Consider the following 20,864-nt stretch of genomic DNA (forward strand, 5'->3'; position numbering starts at 1 on the left):
CTCTCTTCGCCGGCTGTGAGGAGGCTTCAGTCAGCCAACCAAGCTGTTGAGTGGCACCCTGTGGTGTGGGACTTGGGCCCCAGTCCTGTGAATCATGTTGTCTCAAGTGGTGCTGTGTGTGATGACATCAGGTATCCTACTTATCCCAACTCTCCTCCCAAATGGTCTGTAACTGTCACTGTTCTAGGAGACAGTGACCCAGGCCAGGTAGTGGTGTACAAAGATGTGGAATCCTCCACTTAATAGTGATGTCTGAATGACTTGTTCTTAACCATAACTGCTGCGAGACTGTCATTCCATATATTGGGAATTGAAATTCAGTTGGAACTGCTACCCATTTATGGCAGCAGAATGTAAGGGAGGTCCATATCCAAACCTAGGTATTCCTTTGGATTGTTACAGGAGTTTCGTCTTTGTGTTTAGTGGCCAACATGTTCAGGATTCAGAGAAAGTGGAATGTTGACGGTCCAAAAGGGACATTTTGGAGAAACCGCATGGTGGAGACACTGATGAAAATTTCTGCTTAAGGATATTCTCTCATTTAGTCCACCATTGCGATCTCAATTTAGGGACACTTATCTATTTACAATAGCCCAACGTACTGTATCATTCAGAGCTCATCCAGACCAGGTGTAATAGCATGTATTTGGGGCCATTCTAATTAAGTGATAATGCCCAGGAAGCCGGTGTTTGGAGGGTGTTGTTAGTCGAGGGCTGGCAATCCATGCCAATATATCCTCCAAACACTGGTTTCGAAGGCATTATCACTTTTATACAATGGGTTACCAAAATATTCAAGTGATGATTCATATATTTTCATTAGAAAAATGTATTTTAATTAATTTATTCATACCATTTCATCCTTCCACAAGATATAGTCCCGAAACAAATCTAGTGTTGCTACCCCTTGTTGCTAGCTAGCCAACTACGGCTAACTTACCGTCACGTCAAACAGACAGAATAACAACAGTAGCTGCATTTGCATTTGTTAAAGGTGTTTTCTAGTGACATTTATTTGGATACATCCATAACAATGTGCTAATGAGGCACGTTATCGCCCGGCATAGAAAATGTGCTCTCTCAGGACACTGTTTTTCAGAGGAGCTAGCCAACAACACAGCTAACACAATTTCAAACTGAAGCTGGAAAGACTACAAACTAGCTGAACTTCATTTAGTTTTACCTTTTTTCAATTTACATTTCTTTGTATATATCCATAAAAATGTTGCCAGCTGATTCATGATTTCGACTGGCTGAGAAACGCTGCCTGCCTCTCTCTCGTCCCGACTTCCGACTACTATACGTTCATTACTATGGGACAGTTGGAGATCGCGTTTGAATATTGAAACAATGTTTCAAATGTCGGAGAGACAGACAGTAAGGTTTATACAATTCTTTGCTGTTAAACACTAAATGTTAGTCTAAAAGAAATGTGAGATAATGTCTAAATGCTTTTTATAGTGGAGGTAAAGTTTATAACTTCCCTGCCTGGGCTGATGAGACAGTGGATTGCGCATTTTAACGACATAGATTTAGCCAGTGGTACTGTAACTTGTGTAATAGACACCGGCTGTAATGCGGTTTTAACCAATCAGCATTCAAGATTAGACCCAGCCGTTGTATAATGCTCATGAATCCCTGGTGGTGTTTGACTGTTGATCAGTCATCTTCCAGGCCGGGTAGTGAATGTCATTTTCACGGTGTTCAGAGATCTGTTCATGACTAACTGGTTTATTTATGACTGTTTTCCTCCTAAACTTGCCCTTTCCTAAGGTCAGGAACAGGACGTCTTTCTGTCTAAGTTATTTTGATGTGTCACTCCTGATTATGAAATAAGGTCAAAACAAAAGATACTGTTTGGAAATGTCTTACCAAATATTGCGTATAATTGTAATGTAATGTCTTTATATTCAGTGACACGGAACTAGTTTCAATGTAATGCTCTGGTACTTCTTACCTTTAGTGGGATCAGTAAAACACAACATGATTACTATGGTTAGGAGAATTGTCCTTATAGCCAGTCTCTTTTGGCCTTTAAGACGTGAGATGGGTTTCACTTTTCAAATAAACAGACTTTTATGCAGACTTCATTAGATGTCTATATTTGATGGGGACATTAAATAATGTTCTAAGAACCTTTTCCCCCAAACAGATAAAGTTATGTATTTACCCATTTCAGGTTTACCCTTCTTGTTAAGAAAGTTGTCAATGTGCTGTTCTTCCACTTTTTTCATTCATTGTCTTGGAACTGGAAGTAATGATTTATTTCTAATATAACCAACACTGGGTGGTTAAAGTGAATTTCTCCTTGTAAAAAAGTTCAAAACTCAGACTAAAATCCCGAGTTAATAAGAGGTCTGGGTAAAACATTTTGGTTTTATTTAAAGAAAAATAAATTGTGCTTTAGTTTTTTATTTCTGTTATTTAGCATCATAGTATTGTGTCTTTTGGTAGATGAACATGAACACATTGAATCAGTCATGATTTAGAGGAGAGCATACATCAGTATTCCTTGAATTTAAATTAAATGTGGTTTGGCTCAGTTATCTGCTTTGACATAATTTTGTCATGATCAATTATATGTATAGTTATAAAATATCATATTACATTGTATTGTATTCATAGTAATTATGCATGCCATTTACGATCAAATCAAATGTATTTATATAGCCCTTCTCACATCAGCTGATATCTCAAAGTGCTGTACAGAAACCCAGCCTAAAACCCCAAACAGCAAGCAATGCAGGTGTAGAAGCACGGTGGCTAGAAAAAACTCCCTAGAAAGGCCAAAACCTAGGAAGAGACCTAGAGAGGAACCAGGCTATGAGGGGTGGCCAGTCCTCTTCTGGCTGTGCCGGGTGGAGATTATAACAGAACATGGCCAAGATGTTCAAATGTTCATAAATGACCAGCATGGTCAAATAATAATAATCACAGTAGTTGTCGAGGGTGCAACAGGTCAGCACCTCAGGAGTAAATGTCAATTGGCTTTTCATAGCCGATCATTGAGAGTATCTCTACCACTCCTGCTGTCTCTAGAGAGTTGAAAACAGCAGGTCTGGGACAGGTAGCACGTCCGGTGAACAGGTCAGGGTTCCATAGCCGTAGGCAGAACAGTCGAAACTGGAGCAGCAGCACGGCCAGGTGGACAGCAAGGAGTCATCATGGCAGGTAGTCCTGAGTCATGGTCCTAGGGCTCAGGTCCCGAGAGAGAGAGAGAGAGAGAGAGAGAGAGAGAGAGAGAGAGAGAGAGAGAGAGAGAGAGAGAGAGAGAGAGAGAGAGAGAGAGAGAGAGAGAGAGAGAGAGAGAGAGAGAGAGAGAGAGAGAGAGAGAGAGAGAGAGAGAGAGAGAGAGAGAGAGAGAGAGAGAGAGAGAGAGAGAGAGAGAGAGAGAGAGAGAGAGAGAGAGAGAGAGAGAGAGAGAGAGAGAGAGAGAGAGAGAGAGAGAGAGAGAGAGAGAGAGAGAGAGAGAGAGAGAGAGAGAGAGAGAGACAGAGAGAGAGAGGGTTAAATTCACACAGGACACCGGATAAGACAGGATAAATACTCCAGATATAACAGACTGACCCTAGCCCCCCGACACATAAACTACTGCAGCATAAATAATGGAGGCTGAGACAGGAGGGGTCAGGAGACACTGTGGCCCCATCCGATGATACCCCCAGAAAGGGCCAAACAGGCAGGATATAACCCCACCCACTTTGCCAAAGCACAGCCCCCACACCCCTAGAGGATAACTTCAACCACCAACTTACCATCCTGAGACAAGGCTGAGTATAGCCCACAAAGATCCCCCCCACGGCACAAGCCAAGGGGGGGCGCCAACCCAGACAGGAAGACCACTTCAGTGACTCAACCCACTCAAGTGACGCACCCCTCCCAGGGACGGCATGGAAGAGCACCAGTAAATCAGTGACTCAGCCCCTGTAATAGGGTTAGAGGCAAAGAATCCCAGTGGAGAGAGGGGAACCGGCCAGGCAGAGACAGCAAGGGCGGTTCATTGCTCCAGTGCCTTTCCGTTCACCTTCACACTCCTGGGCCAGACTACACTCAATCATAGGATCTACTAAAGAGATGAGTCTTTAATAAAGACTTAAAGGTTGAGACCGAGTCTGCGTCTCTCACATGGGTAGGCAGATCATTCCATTGAAATTGAGCTCTATAGGAGAAAGCCCTGCCTCCAGCTGTTTGCTTAGAAATTCTAGGGACAATTAGGAGGCCTGCGTCTTGTGACCGTAGCATACGTATTGGTATGTACGGCAGGATAGGTAGGTAGGAGCAAGCCCATGTAATGCTTTGTAGGTTAGCAGTAAAACCTTGAAATCAGCCCTTGCCTTAACAGGAAGCCAGTGTAGGGAGGCTAGCACTGGAGTAATATGATCAAATTCTTTGGTTCTAGTCAAGATTCTAGCAGCCATATTTAGCACTAACTGAAGTTTATTTAGTGCTTTATCCGGGTAGCCGGAAAGTAGAGCATTGCAGTAGTCTAACCTAGAAGTGACAAAAGCATGGATTAATTTTTCTGCATCATTTTTGGACAGAACATTTTGCAATGTTACGAAGACGGAAAAAAGCTGTCCTTGAAACAGTCTTGATATGTTCGTCAAAAGAGAGATCAGGGTCCAGAGTAACACCGAGGTCCTTCACAGTTTTATTTGAGACGACTGTACAACCATCAAGATTAATAGTCAGATTCAACAAAAGATCTCTTTGTTTCTTGGGACCTAGAACAAGCATCTCTGTTTTGTCCGAGTTTAAAAGTAGAAAGTTTGCAGCCAATCACTTCCTTATGTCTGAAACACAGGCTTCCAGCGAGGGCAATTTTGGGGCTTCACCATGTTTCATCGAAATGTACAGCTGTGTGTCATCCACATAGCAGTGAAAGTTAACATTATGTTTTCGAATGACATCCCCAAGAGGTAAAATATATAGTGAAAACAATAGTGGTCCTAAAACGGAACCTTGAGGAACACCGAAATTTACAGTTGATTTGTCAGAGGACAAACTGATATCTTTCCGACAGATAAGATCTAAACCAGGCTAGAACTTGTCCGTGTAGACCATTTTGGGTTTCCAATCTCTCCAAAAGAATGTGGTGATCGATGGTATCAAAAACAGCACTATGGTCTAGGAGCACGAGGACAGATGCAGAGCCTCGGTCTGACACCATTAAAAGGTAATTTACCACCTTCACAAGTGCAGTCTCAGTGCTATGATGGGGTCTAAAACCAGACTTAAGCATTTCGTATACATTGTTTGTCTTCAGGAAGGCAGTGAGTTGCTGTGCAACAGCTTTTTCTAAAACTTTTGAGAGGAATGGGAGATTCGATATAGGCCGATAGTTTTTTATATTTTCTGGGTCAAGGTTTGGCTTTTTCAAGAGAGGCTTTATTACTGCCACTTTTAGTGAGTTTGGTACACATCCGGTGGATAGAGTGCCATTTATTATGTTCAACATAGGAGGGCCAAGCACAGGAAGCAGCTCTATCAGTAGTTTAGTTGGAATAGGGTCCAGTATGCAGTTTGAAGGTTTAGAGGCCATTATCATTTTCATCGTTGTGTCAAGAGATATAGTACTAAAACACTTGAGTGTCACCCTTGATCCTAGGTCCTGGCAGAGTTGTGCAGACTCAGGACAACTGAGCTTTGGAGGAATACGCAGATTTAAAGAGGAGTCGTACATTACTTAGTATGGTAGATAAATCATATCATAGTGTTGAAAACTGCTAGAAGAGCACCTTTATCATCACTTTACTCCTCTCCTTCATGTTTACCCATCCTGTTGGTAATGTGTTCACAGTTTTGTCACAGTTTTATTAGTGCATCCATTTGTTCAGAACATTTTCTGTTCAGTCATTATTCACATTTTAACCCTAAAAGCCCAACACATTTTAGCTTAAAAGCATCACCAATTTTTGACCTGAAATTGGTAATGATTGAGAGACGCTGTCTGTCAAAAAAAATTGTTGGTAACTAGTTGCTTGACAAATTACTTTTTTGTTGTTGAAATTATGACATTTATGTTGATGCTTTGGATTAAAAGCATTTGGATTAAGACCTGTTGACGCTTCTGGGTTAAGACCAATTTACCAAGACTGTCTTCAAAATAAATAATGGAAAAAAGTAGACTTCATTCTGTCACAGATATCCTGAACACCGGTAGTGTGAACAATAACTAAAATAAACTATTTGTTAATTAGCCAAATTGATAATGTGTGATTGCTTTGGTAAGTCTGTTTCCAAAGCATCTGCCAGGATTCCTGCCACACACAGTAGTAAATAGACATTAATAACTACATCTCTTTCTCTGTCTCCCATCAGGCCTTTCATTAGCATATCAGACGACAACGAGGAGGCCAGGGCTAAGCACCTGTACCAACAGTGGACAGACCTGGGCTTGACAGACGTCCAGCTGTCCAATTACAGCGTCCTCCTCAGCCTGCCTGGCCCCTCCTCCAGCAGAATTGTGGACCGGGCCAGCCACGAGTGTTTCCTGCCCAGCGGGGCTCAGTGTGACCCCAGGAACCACAACAACAACCCCACGGCAGACCAACACTTCTCCTACGCTGCCTACTCTGCCACGGGCAGTCTAGAGGTACAGCACACTCACCCCATCTCATTCTCTGCATGGACAGCAGAATGCACTAACCCCAGGCTGGTTAATGCTATGTTCCCCAGTCATCTCCTGGTTCTCCACCTCCAACTATTGTCACCATGACTTGAATGGTAGTAGCAGCCCTGCACTCTACCTGGCTGGCTCCAGTTAGCTTTGTTTCGCATCCCTGCTTCTCCCTCACAGCGGTGATCACCCAAAAGGCCACAGCGAAAGGTCAAGACGTAAATGTTAAAGTTGGTTCCCAGTTCAGGTATATCAAAATCACAGTCCAATTTTATGAGTCACAATAAACATCCCCTCCCTGCAGGAATATGAGAGCACTGCTGGCTATAGTCAGTATATTTACAAGACACAGGCGCAAATGCATCCTTGAGATTGAAGGTTAATCCAAGTCATTATGCAAGTCTGTCCACACACTTGCAGACATAAGAAATATAGCAGGGCTATTTTTAGAGGTTATGCTTTCTGTCTCCAGGGGAACACAGAGAGAGAGTGTCTTTAAGGAAATGGCTGTTATCCCCTTGAGGGCTGAGTGGGCTAAAGGTACAGGAGAACAGTTGGAGAATACAAAGTCTGAATGCAAAGTATACTCCAAGCCTAGTCCTCTGCATCTGTCTCCCCAAAACAGGAGTCAAAGCCATCCATCACAGGCCTGGTTCCATGCACTGTTCAGTGTGCTGCCTTGAATTAAATGGCATTTGCAATATCTAAACGTCAGTTTAGAAAAACAAATATGGCTGGTTTGATGGATGAAAGGCCTGGGGACTCCATAGTAATGTGCTGGGCTGAGGCTCCATGGGATCTGTCATCTGAGCCTGTCGCTGTGACTTAGGGGTCAGTGAGCAATTCTCATTAGTCCACTTCCCATTCCACTCCCCATTCTCAGGATCACAGAGAGAGAGAGAGTAGAAAATTCATTCACCCCCTCTTGCAGGGAAAACATACTGACAGTTGTAACCTAATTGAACATATATGAAATATGCATGTATTAAAGGCCCACCTCAACACAAGCCGGCCATCAGAGGATGTATAGAGAGAAATAGAAGTTCAAGTGGCAATGGAGATCAAATTCACTGCGCAGCTATACATTTTTAAAGAGCGGACATTAGGAAGTTAATCTCAAATATCATGCTGTTCCACACTCAGTCTTATACTAATGGCATAGAAATATATTCTGTTTTATGAGTTTGTGGGGTTCATTTGGTAAAAGTCCTATTTAAAGCTGGGCAGTGACTATCATTATCTTTCTCTCATACAGAGAAAATATGTAATTCTCTCTTTATCTTAGTCATCCAACTGTACTTTACTGCCTTGTCAAATCATCTCCAACTTTACAATGAAAATTACTCTGGAACAATATAGCGAAGGAAGGTAGGCTGGAAGAAAACAACATCATCAACAACAACAGCATTGTAAGGAACGACGCTGCAGAAGAGAAGCAGGTACGGGGAGTTGACATTTAATTTGGAACGGACATGCAACAGAACAGGAACAGCGTCAGAACTGGGAAACACAAAGACAGACGACAATCAATGCTGCAGCGGAGAACAGAGCTGGAGAATTGACAAACATAGGGAGGTAATAAACAGGTGATTGAGTCCAGGTGAGTCCAATCTCGCTGATGCGCATGACGAGGGAAGGCAGGTGTGCGTAATGATGGTGGCAGGAGTGCGTAATACAGGGCAGCCTGGCGCCATCAAGCGCCAGGGGGGAAGATCGGGAGCAGGCGTGACAAGCATGTAGTATAACAAGACCATTTTAGCTTGGTAGAGCTGTACATCCTCAGTGGTCAAACGGGGATCCTCCTCAGGGTAATCAGGCTCTGTTTGAAGAATTAATTATCATTGTTTGAGCCATGCAACACATCAATAAACTACAGTGCATTCGGAAAGTATTCAGACCCCTTGACTTTTTCAAAATGTTGCTACGTTACAGCCTTATTCTAAAATGGATTTATTATTTTTCCCCCTCATCAATCTACACACAATACCCCATAATGACAAAGCATAAACATGTTTTTAGACATTTTTGCAAATTTATAAAAACAATAACATAAATATCACTTTAGGTGACTTTTGGGAAGCTCCAAGCGGGCTTTTGTGTGCCTTTTACAGAGGAGTGGCTTCTTCCATTTACTGAGGAGTGGCTTCTTCCATTTACTGAAGAGTGGCTTCCATTTGGCCACTCTACCATAAAGGCCTGATTGGTGGAGTGCTACAGAAATGGTTGTCCTTTTGGAAGGTTCTCCCATCTCCACAGAGGAACTCTGGACCTCTGTCAGAGTGACCATTCGGTTCTTGGTCACCTCCCTGACCAAGGCCTTTCTCCCCCGATTACTCCGTTTGGCCAGGTGGCCAGCTCTAGATAGTCTTGGTGGTTCCAAACTTCTTCCATTTAAGAATGATGGAGGCCACTATGTTCTTGAGGACCTTCAATGCTGCAAATCCTTGTCTCAGAGCTCTACGGACAATTCCTTTGACCTCATGGCTTGGTTTTTGCTCTGACATGCACTGTCAACTGTGGGACCTCATATAGACCGGTGTGTGCCTTTCTAAATCATGTCCAATCAATTGAATTTACCACTGGTGAACTCCAATCAAGTTGTAGAAACATCTCAAGGATGATCAATGGAAACAGGATGCACCTGAGCTCAATTTTAAGTCTCATAGCAAAGGGTCTGAATACTTATGTAAATAAGGTATCATAAAAATTACGTACATTCAGACTTACTTTATATCACTATCTTTCATCTCGCTGTCTCTTTTTAGTGGTGATTTCCATTGATTTGAGATTTGCTCCTCAGAAGGAAATAGTATGACAGTACCTATTTAAAAATGAATGCATGGCCTTGCCTCATTACACTTTCTGTAAGTCATCTTGTGTTAATATTTGATAGCAAGGAAATCTAATTTCATATAGACACAGAGACATTTAATTCAGCCATTGTTTCTGTCAAGCTGGCTCTGGAGAACTGCAGTGTTTTAACTCTGAGTGAGGAGCAGCCAGAGAAAAGAAGGCATACTGCCTCTTCTGGCTCTGATTGTTAACTCCACATAATAGCTTTTTAAATACATGAGCCTGTGCCAGGATGTCTCCTGCTGGACCCAGACCAAACAAAGACATCCACCAAGGGGAATAGATATTCTTACTAATTCAGCAGTACCTCTCTGGACCAGTGGTGTATGAATACCCTGTCCACCCCATCTAAGCCTTAACAGAGTGCCTTATGAATTTTTACTACACCAAGCTCATATACTGGGACATGCTGATTAATGCAGTGTGTGTTTGTGGAGGTGGGTGATTTTTAGTAAACAATCCCAGTGTTTATAATGTTTGTAATGATCTACTGTTGCATGTGATGCATGGCTCTTATTCTGATTCTGATTATGTTACAGTAGATGTGTTCAATTTACATTTCATTGAGAGGCAATTGAATTTGCTCCTCATTCAAGCAGGACATGTTGCCACCCTCTCTGTCTGAGGCATAATAACAGCCCCTGATTGAGGTGGCAATTTAACTCCTCAACATGATAATAGTTCATTATTGGGGGATTTTTGCTACTTTCAATTAGGTTGATGGAGAAACAAACATTGCCTCCCTCATCCACCACATAGGCCAGATGAATAGTGAACGGGAAAGAATTCATCTGGTGTACAGAAGAAATACGCTCAGTGCAGCAAGCAACATCGTTAATTTCATTACCTCTGGAAAGAAAAAAGAGAATCTCAGTCAGACTAGAAATCTCTCTGTATTTCAATTTGGTGTCTGTTCCGTAGAGTTTAACGGAGCGCTTTTATGATGCAAATGCTGACAAGGATGATAAATCTCCCACTCCCCTGTTCTCCTCATGCAAACGAGATGTACTCTGCTTACCGGCATCGCATTTCATTTGCCCCCAGGCCACATGAAAAATGAATTGGACCCAGGTAATGCAGCAGGAGAGTCCCACTCAGAAATAGCATCGCTGCTGTGACTCCTCGCTCAACTCCACGACTTTTCTTTAACTTTCAGTCTGGCTCCTCCAGCACACAGACAGACGTTCATTAGTCATTATTGTGCCTTCCAAACCACACCACAGGTGTGATTGTGGATGCCATTTGCAAAATGTTTGCACCTATTATTTCCGATTCAGTTGCCATTCATCATTTTTGCCTTTTGTACCAATGGTTTAAAGTAGTCTGATATTTATTTTCTCCTTTCTCCATTTAAGGCGGTAGTAGTGGATGTGCAGTATGGAGGTTTGGAGGACATGAGAAGAGCCAGAACTACAATGAATGTCACCAACCAGATTGCACTATTAAAACTTGGACAAGCGCCCTTACTTTACAAGGTAAGAATCAAAGGTTGGACGTCCATCAAATTTCATTTTTGATCAATATCTAATAATTCAAGATACAGGGTGTTAGATTCAGAGGCAGGCTGGTTGCTATGTGTTGTGTTGACCCCCAGGGTGATGTCAGTTAGCCTGACGACTCATACTGAATTTAATGCCCCTGCTATATCTATCGCTACGTGGAGAAGAAATGCTAGTAGGCATAGCGCTTGGCCGGAGCGATGTGGTTGGGTAGCCTGGCTAGATGTCAGTGGTCTGAGCAAAAGGATAGTAATACAGCATCTCATATGATGTTTGCTCTAAAACGGCACTATACTGCACAAAAAACATTCAAACATACTGAACAATTAAAGCAAATGTAATTAAACCGAGTCATATTCAATCATGTAAAATGCATCTTATTCTGGCTAAGCGACAACCATTAAATGGGCTAGAATGGAATGACTGGTACTAACTAGTTTGTGTGCATCATTATGGCTTATTATTTTTAAATAGACCAAATGTAGATTGAAGTTCCTGAGCCCTTTGTGATGAAGCCTGTTTAATCTGTGAAGGTGACTTCTGCATGGCAGGTGTCACGTCCTGACCAGTATAAAGATTATTTGCTATTGTAGTTTGGTCAGGACGTGGCAGAGGGTATTTTGTTTGTGTTTCGGGGTGATGGTTTATGTAGTAGGGTGTTTGATTTATTATTTCCGTTTTTTTTTGGTCACTGCTCTATGTTAGTCTATTTCTATGTTCTTTCTAGTTAGTCTGTTTCTATGTTTAGTTAATTGGGGTGTGGACTCTCAATTGGAGGCAGGGGTTGTCTAGTTTGTGATTTGTGGGAGGTTGTTTCTTGTTTTGCGTGTGTGAGCCTGACAAGACTGTTTTGTTGATCGTTCGTTCTTCATTTTGTTATTTTGGTGTTTTCTTGGTTTAAAATAAAATACAAAATGAGCATCCACATTCCTGCTGCGTTTTGGTCCTCCATTCCCGACGACAACCGTGACAGCAGGTTAGTGGAAGAACTGCTGACTGTGGGGTACAGAAGCTAAATTGTTGTTCATTTTGCATCTCTGTCTTACTACAGTACATGCTAACCACATGTCTATATGTGTATATGAGTGTGTGTGTGTGTGTGTGTGTGTGTGTGTGTGTGTGTGTGTGTGTGTGTGTGTGTGTGTGTGTGTGTGTGTGTGTGTGTGTGTGTGTGTGTGTGTGTGTACATTTGCTAAATATTCAAATACTGTGATCATGTGGTCCCCCCACCAAAAAACAACTAAACTAAAAACTAAACTTAAACAGACCAGTTACCTTTTCATCTCTTGTCCACAACTCAATGACTCATTAATGTTGCTTGCACTAGTGCAGTTCCTTTGATTGGGAGGAAATATAGGCTGGGAGCTCACACATAATCACACTAATTATAATGTATAATAAAGTGAAAAGGTCAGTGCTGGTGTGTTTAGACTTCAGATCAGCGCTGAGTATTATCAACATTCTTTCATCTATCTACCCATGCCACTGGTTGGTCATTCAAACAGTACTGCCACAGGTGTTTTGACAGAGAGTTCTGTGTTTTATTTGTGTCTCAGAGTCTTTCATCTATTAAAATGATAATTTGTATCTCTATGTTTACCTAAGATGGATTTTCAGTATTTGACTGCTCCATGGACATGTAGGAAATCTCAAAGAGACTGTGTGAATAGAGTTGAACCACATCCAATAACCGAGCCATGCCAATGTCAGTCCAATGTCAGGTTCATGGTTTACTGATAATGACACATTATTCATTATGATTAATGCAATGGAAAGGTCCCTTTTTGTATGTTTTTATTTTTGACAATGCTTTGAATTCAGAGAAAGTAGCCTAGTGATCAATTGTAGCTTTTAGTACAATATTTATTGCACCAGCAGGTCCGTTTTATTAAATGTTTTTACTTTAAAAAAGATAAGTCATAAACCTTGTACTGTATCTTTTTTTTATCACTTAAGTTACCTTGTTTCAGGACTGATGGTAGCCTGTTTGTTCTGTGTTACCTTGTTGTTGTGTTATTCCGTCTGGGAAAACAAGTGCCACAATATTTACTTTGCACAATGGACTATTTAGAGAGAAAAGTAGCAGGATCAGTAAATGGGGTCCACATTGTGACCTTAAATTTGAGCGCTTAGTTTACTGATGCATTTGGAGGATTTTCTCAGAATCTCATTGCTCTGTAATCACCCAAAATGAACTGTGCCTGCTTTTGTTTAATGTTGGGGTGTTACTAGGAGATTAAGAATAAGCATCTCATCATATCCAGCACTGTGAAAGTGTTTACCCTTTGCGCCTCTCTGAGCAGCCCATTTGCATGGAGTACCTTGATTTAATCTGTTCCTCTCCAGATGAGGCGTCTTATAGAGTGCTGTATCTTTGTTTACCTAACATGCCCCCAATTTTTGGTGCTCTCCGCTCATAACACACGTGTTGGTGTCACTATTGATTTTCACAGACTAGTTACAACCTCATTGATAAATGTGACCAACCGCCTTGATTCGGTCTTATGTAGCAAAGTTTGAAATAGTGTTTTTTACATTGGATAAAAGCAGAGACACAGAGCTACAAAATGATATATCATACACTGCATTTGAGGAACAATGGGAAAGTAATTCTGATTTGAAAGTTGATACATTTTAATCTCACTTTTGAGAAAATGGACATTGAATTGTTTTGTTACCTACTGGAGAGCTCTTCTTTGTCTACACCCATTCAGATTCGTTCACACCCTCTTAAGCTTTAGCTCCACCAATCTCTTTATGGGTTGATCTGAGCATTCTGTCCTAACAACAGCAGTCAAGCACCCAAGCTAACTGGCTAACAGTTGTCGCAGTGATATTCTATTAAAGTGGACACAGTGATATAGATGTACTATTGTAAAGTGGTTGTTCCACTGGATATCATAAGGTGAATGCACCAATTTGTAAGTTGCTCTGGATTAGAGCGTCTGCTAAATGACGTAAATGTAAAAATAGGAGTCTTTTGTTAAGACATGTAGCTAGCTAGCTAGCTAGCTAGCTAAACAATAAACCATAATTACAACTCATGACGTTACTACCCTGCATGAATCTGCAGGTAGCTAACCAACCTGGTTCAATGTTAGCTAGATAACATTAGGCTATAACAAGCAAAGCAAATGGCTCTGAGATACGAATAATAAGATCATACACATAACGTTAGCTAGCGAGCCGGCCAGCTAACGTTAGCTAGCTAGCTAACAGTTCACTCTAACTTGAAATTAAAATACTATATGTCAAAATTAGAAATGTATAATATCTGAAAATGTAGCTAGCTTGACTATCTTACCTGTATACATCATGGCTGGATGCTTCTCCCTGTCACGGATGCCATTGTTGCCCTTAGTTTGAAGAAGTAATCTGGAGACCGGTGTTTTCACGATCTCCTTAGCTATCATGCTCTAATTCCACTGATTTCAAAATTAGGTCCTCCAGAAAGTGGAGAGCAACACTTATGCAGTTCTACTAAGCAATATATATATATATTATTAAAGCCACGTTAGACAGGATTACTTACACATACTAACCAGCTCAAATAGACAGAAGCGTGCTATATGGCAGACCAATCCGAACTCACCTCTCAGCAAGTCCAGCCCGCTCATTATCTCAGCCAATCATGGCTAGTGGGAGGGTTGCTGTCGTTTTCTGTGGCTAAACCAACTAGGCTTGTAATTTAGCAATTGTATTTGTATTTCCAGATGGCATACAAGTTTGTTATTAAGGCACATGAAAGTTCCCATGTTTGAGATGGCATTACTTCCAAAAAATGCATTTTGATAAAAAATAAATACAAAAGATTATGTTCTTATGGCTCTCGGGTGAAGTAGTGACCCGCGACAAACGCCTGCAACATACGCCTAGTTTCCTGAAACCGGTTACAAATGGATAAGATAAAGGACATGTGCACCAGTAGGCCAATTGTACATGTTCTCCTGTCTTTTACTGTTGAATACCTTGTGTTTGGTAATTTCATAATTAGCGAAGGTTGATTGACTTATCTGAGGTGTTTTCAATCTGAGATGTTGTGGCTGGGCTAATAGCTTCCTGATCGGTACCTAGCCATTCATTGTGTTATCCTCTAACTGTGAGCTAGGACTGTTGCCTTAGTGATATACACAGTATAGTGGATATTATGTGCATCTAATTTCAGGAAGCTATGGCAATGTAATTTATTTCTAGTTTTCTACACACAATACTTAATGACAAAGCAAAAACAGGTTTTTAGAAATGCTTGCAAATTTATATATATAAAAAAACGGAAATAACTTATTTACATAAGCATTCAGACCCTTTGAAATAAGACTCGAAATTGAGCTCAGGTGCATCCTGTTTCTTTTGATCATCCATGAGATGTTTCTACAATTTGATTGGACTCCACCTGTGGTACATTCAATTGATTGGACATGATTTGGAAAGGCACACACCTGTCTATATAAGGTCCCACAGTTGACAGTGCATGTCAGAGCAAAAACCAAGGCATGAGGTTGAAGGAATTGTCTATAGTGCTCTGAGACAGGATTGTGTCGAGACACAGATCTGGGGAAGGGTACCAAAGAATTTCTACAGCATTGAAGGTCCCCAAGAACACAGTGGCCTCCATTATTCTTACATGGAAGAAGTTTAGAACCACCAAGACTCTTCCTAGAGCTGGCCGCCTGAGCAATTGGGGACGAAGGACCTTGGTCAGGGAGATGACCAAGAACCCAATGGTCACTCTGACAGAGCTCCAGAGTTCCTCTGTGGAGATGGGAGAACCTTCCAGAAGTACAGGCATCTCTGGAGCACTCCACCAATCAGGCCTTTATGGTAGAGTGGCCAGATGGAAGCCACTCCTCAGTAAAAGGCACATGACAGCACACTTGGTTTGCCAAAAGGAACCTAAAGACTCTCAGACCATGAGAAACAAGATTCTTTGATTGAACTCTTTGGCCTGAATGCCAAGTGTCACGTCTGTAGGACACCTGGCACTATCGCTACAGTGAAGAATGGTTGTGGCAGCATAATGCTGTGGGGATGTTTTTTTGCTGCAGTGACTGGGAGACTCGTCAAGATTGAGGGGAAGATGAACAGAGCAATGTACAGAGAGATCCTTGATGAAAACCTGCTCCAGAGCTTTCAGGACCTCACACTGGGGCGAATGTTCACCTTCTAACAGGACAACGACCCTAAGCACACAGCCAAGACAACGCAGGAGTGGCTTCGGGATAAGTCTCTGAATGTCCTTGAGTGGACCAGCCAGAGCCCGGACTTGAACCTGATCGAACATCTCTGGAGAGAACTAAAAATAGCTGTGCAGCAATGCTCCCCATCCAACCTGAAAGAGCTTGAAATGATCTGCAGAGAAGAATGGGAGAAACTCCCCAAATACAGGTGAGCTTGTAGCTTGTAGCATCATATCCAAGAATACTCAAGGCTGTAATTGCTTCCAAAGGTGCTTCAACAAAGTTAGCAAACATTTCTAAAAACCTGTTTTTGCTTTGTCATTATGGGGTATTGTGTGTAGATTGATTAGAGACAACAACAATTTAATACATTGTAGAATAAGGCTGTAACCTAACAAAATGTGGAAAAAGTCAAGGGGTCTGAATACTTTCCGAATGCACTGTATGTAGACCGCCATTCGAAAGTTCCCTGACAATATAAAAGCAGCACACTCAATTTTCTGTAAAATCTCTTTCCTTTTTTGGCAAAATCAGGTAAATGCCACTTCCAGTCTCTGACTGAACAGCACGTAATATTGACCTTTGCATCATTTAACATCTTGTTTAAACTCTAATGATACACACAACACTTTGGCATAATTTGTTTGGGAAGGATTATTGATCTTTAACAGTGAGTGCACACCAGTGGATGCTGCAGAGGGGAAGACGGCTCATAATAATGGCTGGAATGGAGTCAATGGAATGGTATCAAACACATCAATGATGTGGTTTCCATGTGGTTGATACAATTCCATTGACTCCATTCCAGCCATTATTATCAGCCATCCTCCCCTCAGCAGCCTCCACTGGTGCACATTCAGTCAATGAGGGTCAGTTTTTACAGTAGAGTACAACATAACATAAAACTCAACAGGAAATATTAGAAATGTCTATGTTCAGTTGTTTACTAGTGTATTCACGTATGTTCGCACAAATGCATGTACACACACTATAGAGCGATCCACTCACTCAGTATCTTATAACAACGGCTTAAAAATGTTCCACTTCATCATGTACTTGCAGCAATTCTTGCAGTGCTATCTTCTCAAAATCAAGTTATATTTGGTGTTATAGCTGACTTTCATAGACAACTTACAGCCTGATTAAAAAATGTATCATATTTCATTATAGGTAAAAATGTTGTTTACGCCACAGTAATTGTACTTTTATTTACTGGAAAATAGTCTGGCTTCAACCTTGCCATTTAGAAACCTTTATTTATTCATCAGAGGTGTAATAATCCTGAGATTCTGAGCTAAAAGCTTCCTGATCAGTATCCCATTCACGTGTTATCCACTATAGATGTAGGATCTTAATTTGATCACTCTTTTGTTGCTGAGAATTTTCCTGTACTGCAGGAAATGCTGATCAGCTTCATGATTTACATAAATCCACTGAAACCCCACACAAAAACACAGTTACAGTATTGCACTTTTTATGTGTCCTACTTTTGGCCAGCTAATAGCCTAACCACCGATCAAGCAATATTATGGATTAAAAGTTAAAGTCATGTTGCGGCAGGATTATTTTGTTGTGACAATATACACTCAGTGGCCAGTTTATTAACTACACCCATCTGGTACCGGGTCAGACCACCCTTTGCTTCCTGAACAGTCATAATTCTTTGGGGTCTCATGCTGCTTATGCCAAATCTTGACTCTGCCACCAGCATGACACAACAGAAACCGGGATTCGTCGAACCAGGCAATGTTTTTCTACTCCTCAATTGTCCAGTGTTGGTGATACACTGGAGCCACTTCTTCTTGTTTTTAGCTGATAGGAGCGGAACCTGATGTGGTCATCTGCTGCAATAGCCCATCCGTGACCAAGGACCGACGAGTTGTGCATTCCCAGATGCCGTTCTGCACACCACTGTTGTACTGCGCCGTTATTTGATTGCTTGTGGCCCGCCTGTTAGCCTGAACGATTCATGCCATTCTCCTTCGACCTGTCTCATCAACGAGCTGTTTTTTCCCACAGGACTGCCGCTGACTGGATGTTTTTTTTTGTCGCACTATTCTCTGTAAACCCTAGACATTGCGGTGTGTGAAAAGCCCAGGAGGCCGGCCGTTTCTGAGATACTGGAACCGGCACGCCTGGCACTGACGGTCAAACTATGCTCAAAGTTGCTTAGGTCACTCGTTTTGCCCACTCTAACGATCAATCGTACAGTAACTGAATGCCTCAATGCCTGTCTGCCTGTTTTATATAGCAAGCCATGGCCACGTGACTCACTGTCTGTAGGAGTGAACCATTTTCATGAATGCGGTGGTGTACCTAATACACTGGCCACTGACTGTAGGTCAAATTTAAGATCCTACATCTGTGGGAGGACTGTTATATACCATATGGTGTTGATGGATGGGATAACATAAGACAGGTGCAGAATGTACAGCTACTGTATGCACTTTGATCATACTACAGAGCCTGTGAGAGGTATAGTAGTTCATGCTGTCAAGCCTCTGTCCTTTCTGACAAAAGCAAGTTAACAGGCAAAATTATATTGATGTTTGGATCATTTAACATCTTGTTTGAATTCTATTGACACACACAACACGAGGCATCATTTGCTAGGGAAGGATAATAGATTTTTAAAGTGACTGCCAGCTCATAAGTAAGGTTCTATTCTATACTCACCCTATTGGATAATCATAATGCAACATAACATAATCTACAATGTTTAGATGTTTTTAATAAACACTAAAGAGTCCTTATCAAGCTGATCATGCACTATAGTAGATGACACGGATGGGAAGCCCCATTGATATCTCTCTCCCACCAGCCTTTTCCCTGTCATGTAAGGGTCAGATATACAGTCGGGTCCGCAATTATTGGCACCCTTGATAAAGATTAGCAAAAAAGACTGTATGAAATAAATAATACAAATACTGAGCTATATTGAATAGTCAATTAAAAAAATATGTATATTATTTCAAACTAAAACAACTGCCTAGTGAAAAATATGTTGTTTAAAGGGGCAATCAGCAGTTGCTACATCCATTTTTGGACTTATAAATTAATGATATGTGTACCTATTGATTCTTGACGAATAACTTATAAATGGCTCATGAGCTTACAGTAGTTTAATTATCTCTTAAGGATTGTACCCTTTTTTTCAATTTTCGCCTAAAATGACAAAACCCAAATCTAACAGCCTGTAGCTCAGGACCTGAAGCAAGGATATGCATATTCTTGATACCATTTGAAAGGAATCTTTAGAAGTTTATGGAAATGTGAAATTAATGTAGGAGAATTTAACACATTAGATCTGGTAAAAGATAATACAAACCAAAAAACATGAGTAAGTCTGCCATGAGTTTGCCCAAATGTGCCGAATTGGTCAATTGATTAATTTTCAAGTACATAACTAAAGAGATCATACTCAAATGCTATGGTAATAAAACATGTAAGTTTACACACTCCCTGGAATGTCATACATGATGGATCATTAGCTTATACACTAACTTTCACACATCTAGAAGACCAGGCGGGGTGTGTGTGGAGCCAGAGACAGCAGTGGGGTCAAACTGTAGACCCCAGTTCCTACATTTGAACATAAAAATGGATTTTATCAAACAAAACTGCTACATTTTATCACTGGGACCCTCAGGATGACAAAACAGTGCAAGATTACTGAATGTTGGTACATTATTTACCTTCAGAGGTGAATGTATCAAATCAGTTGCCATGATAAAAGTTGTTGTTGTGCACTCTCCTCAAACAATAGCATGGTATTTGTTTCACTGTAATAGCTACTGTTAATTGGACACTGCACTGTATCACAACCGTCCGTGATTGGGAGTCCCATAGGGCGGTGCACAATTGGCCCAGCGTCGTCCGGGTTTGGCCGGTGTAGGTCGTCATAAATAAGCATTTGTTCTTAACCGAGTTGCCTAGTTAAATAAAGGTTAAATTAAAAAATCTGAACCCAACATATAAACTTGTTTTACTCCAATGTTTGTAAACAAAGTAAATGTAAACAAAATATGGTTAAAACTATAATTTTGGTATCATGGATGGTAAGTCCTTGCATCTATAGCGCTGTCTATGAATCTGAGAGTGATTACATTTCTCCAGCCCCATCCCTCAGCTTTTTACCGTAAACAATGGTGGGTTGTTTCGTAAACAGTGGTGGGTTGATGTTTTGTTATTGCTTCATCTGCTGATTGGCCCTATAACAACTAGTAGAACATAGATTTTTAAGATATGGGTCAAAATTATTGAAAACCTGTGGTTTGATTTGAAGAGGAAAGTCCATAAGCGCAGATGAAGAATATCAAGGATCTGGAAATATTCTGTATGGAGAAATGGTCTAAGATCCCTCCCAACGTGTTCTCCAATCTCATAAAAAGAAAAAGGCTCACTGTTGTTATTCTCGCAAGGTGAGCCCATTGGGTAAAAACTGATTGATTAAACTTTTTTTCCACGTCATTTCAACAGAAAAAAATCAGTGTTTTGATGTTGAATCAACATGGTCAAATTATTGGATTTGGAAAAAGTCCATTTAAGGGAATGTTGTAATTTTTCCAGTCAACTTTTAACCTAAATGACATGGTGATAACTCCACCAAACGTTGAACTGACTTCTTTGCCCAGTGGGAGGGTGCTAGAGTTAATAGGGATAGGAGCCCCGCTAGCAGGACATCTTCTGGTGAAACTGGAGGGCGCGCAATTCAAA

At 41.1% G+C, this 20,864-nt stretch overlaps 1 protein-coding gene across 1 annotated transcript in view; it reads left to right on the plus strand.

Moving 5' to 3' along the window:
* The window catches only part of naaladl2 (N-acetylated alpha-linked acidic dipeptidase like 2), a 290,768-nt gene that overhangs the window by 102,753 nt on the left and 167,151 nt on the right, over window positions 1–20,864 (plus strand). Inside the window, exons 3-4 of the mRNA XM_014216734.2 lie at window positions 6,322–6,595; window positions 10,828–10,947. Of these exons, the coding sequence (XP_014072209.1) occupies window positions 6,322–6,595; window positions 10,828–10,947 (394 nt within the window). The remainder of the gene's footprint in view (window positions 1–6,321; window positions 6,596–10,827; window positions 10,948–20,864) is intronic.

Source organism: Salmo salar, chromosome ssa10, assembly GCF_905237065.1.
Source record: "Salmo salar chromosome ssa10, Ssal_v3.1, whole genome shotgun sequence".
In the NCBI taxonomy this organism is placed as follows: Eukaryota; Metazoa; Chordata; class Actinopteri; order Salmoniformes; family Salmonidae; genus Salmo; species Salmo salar.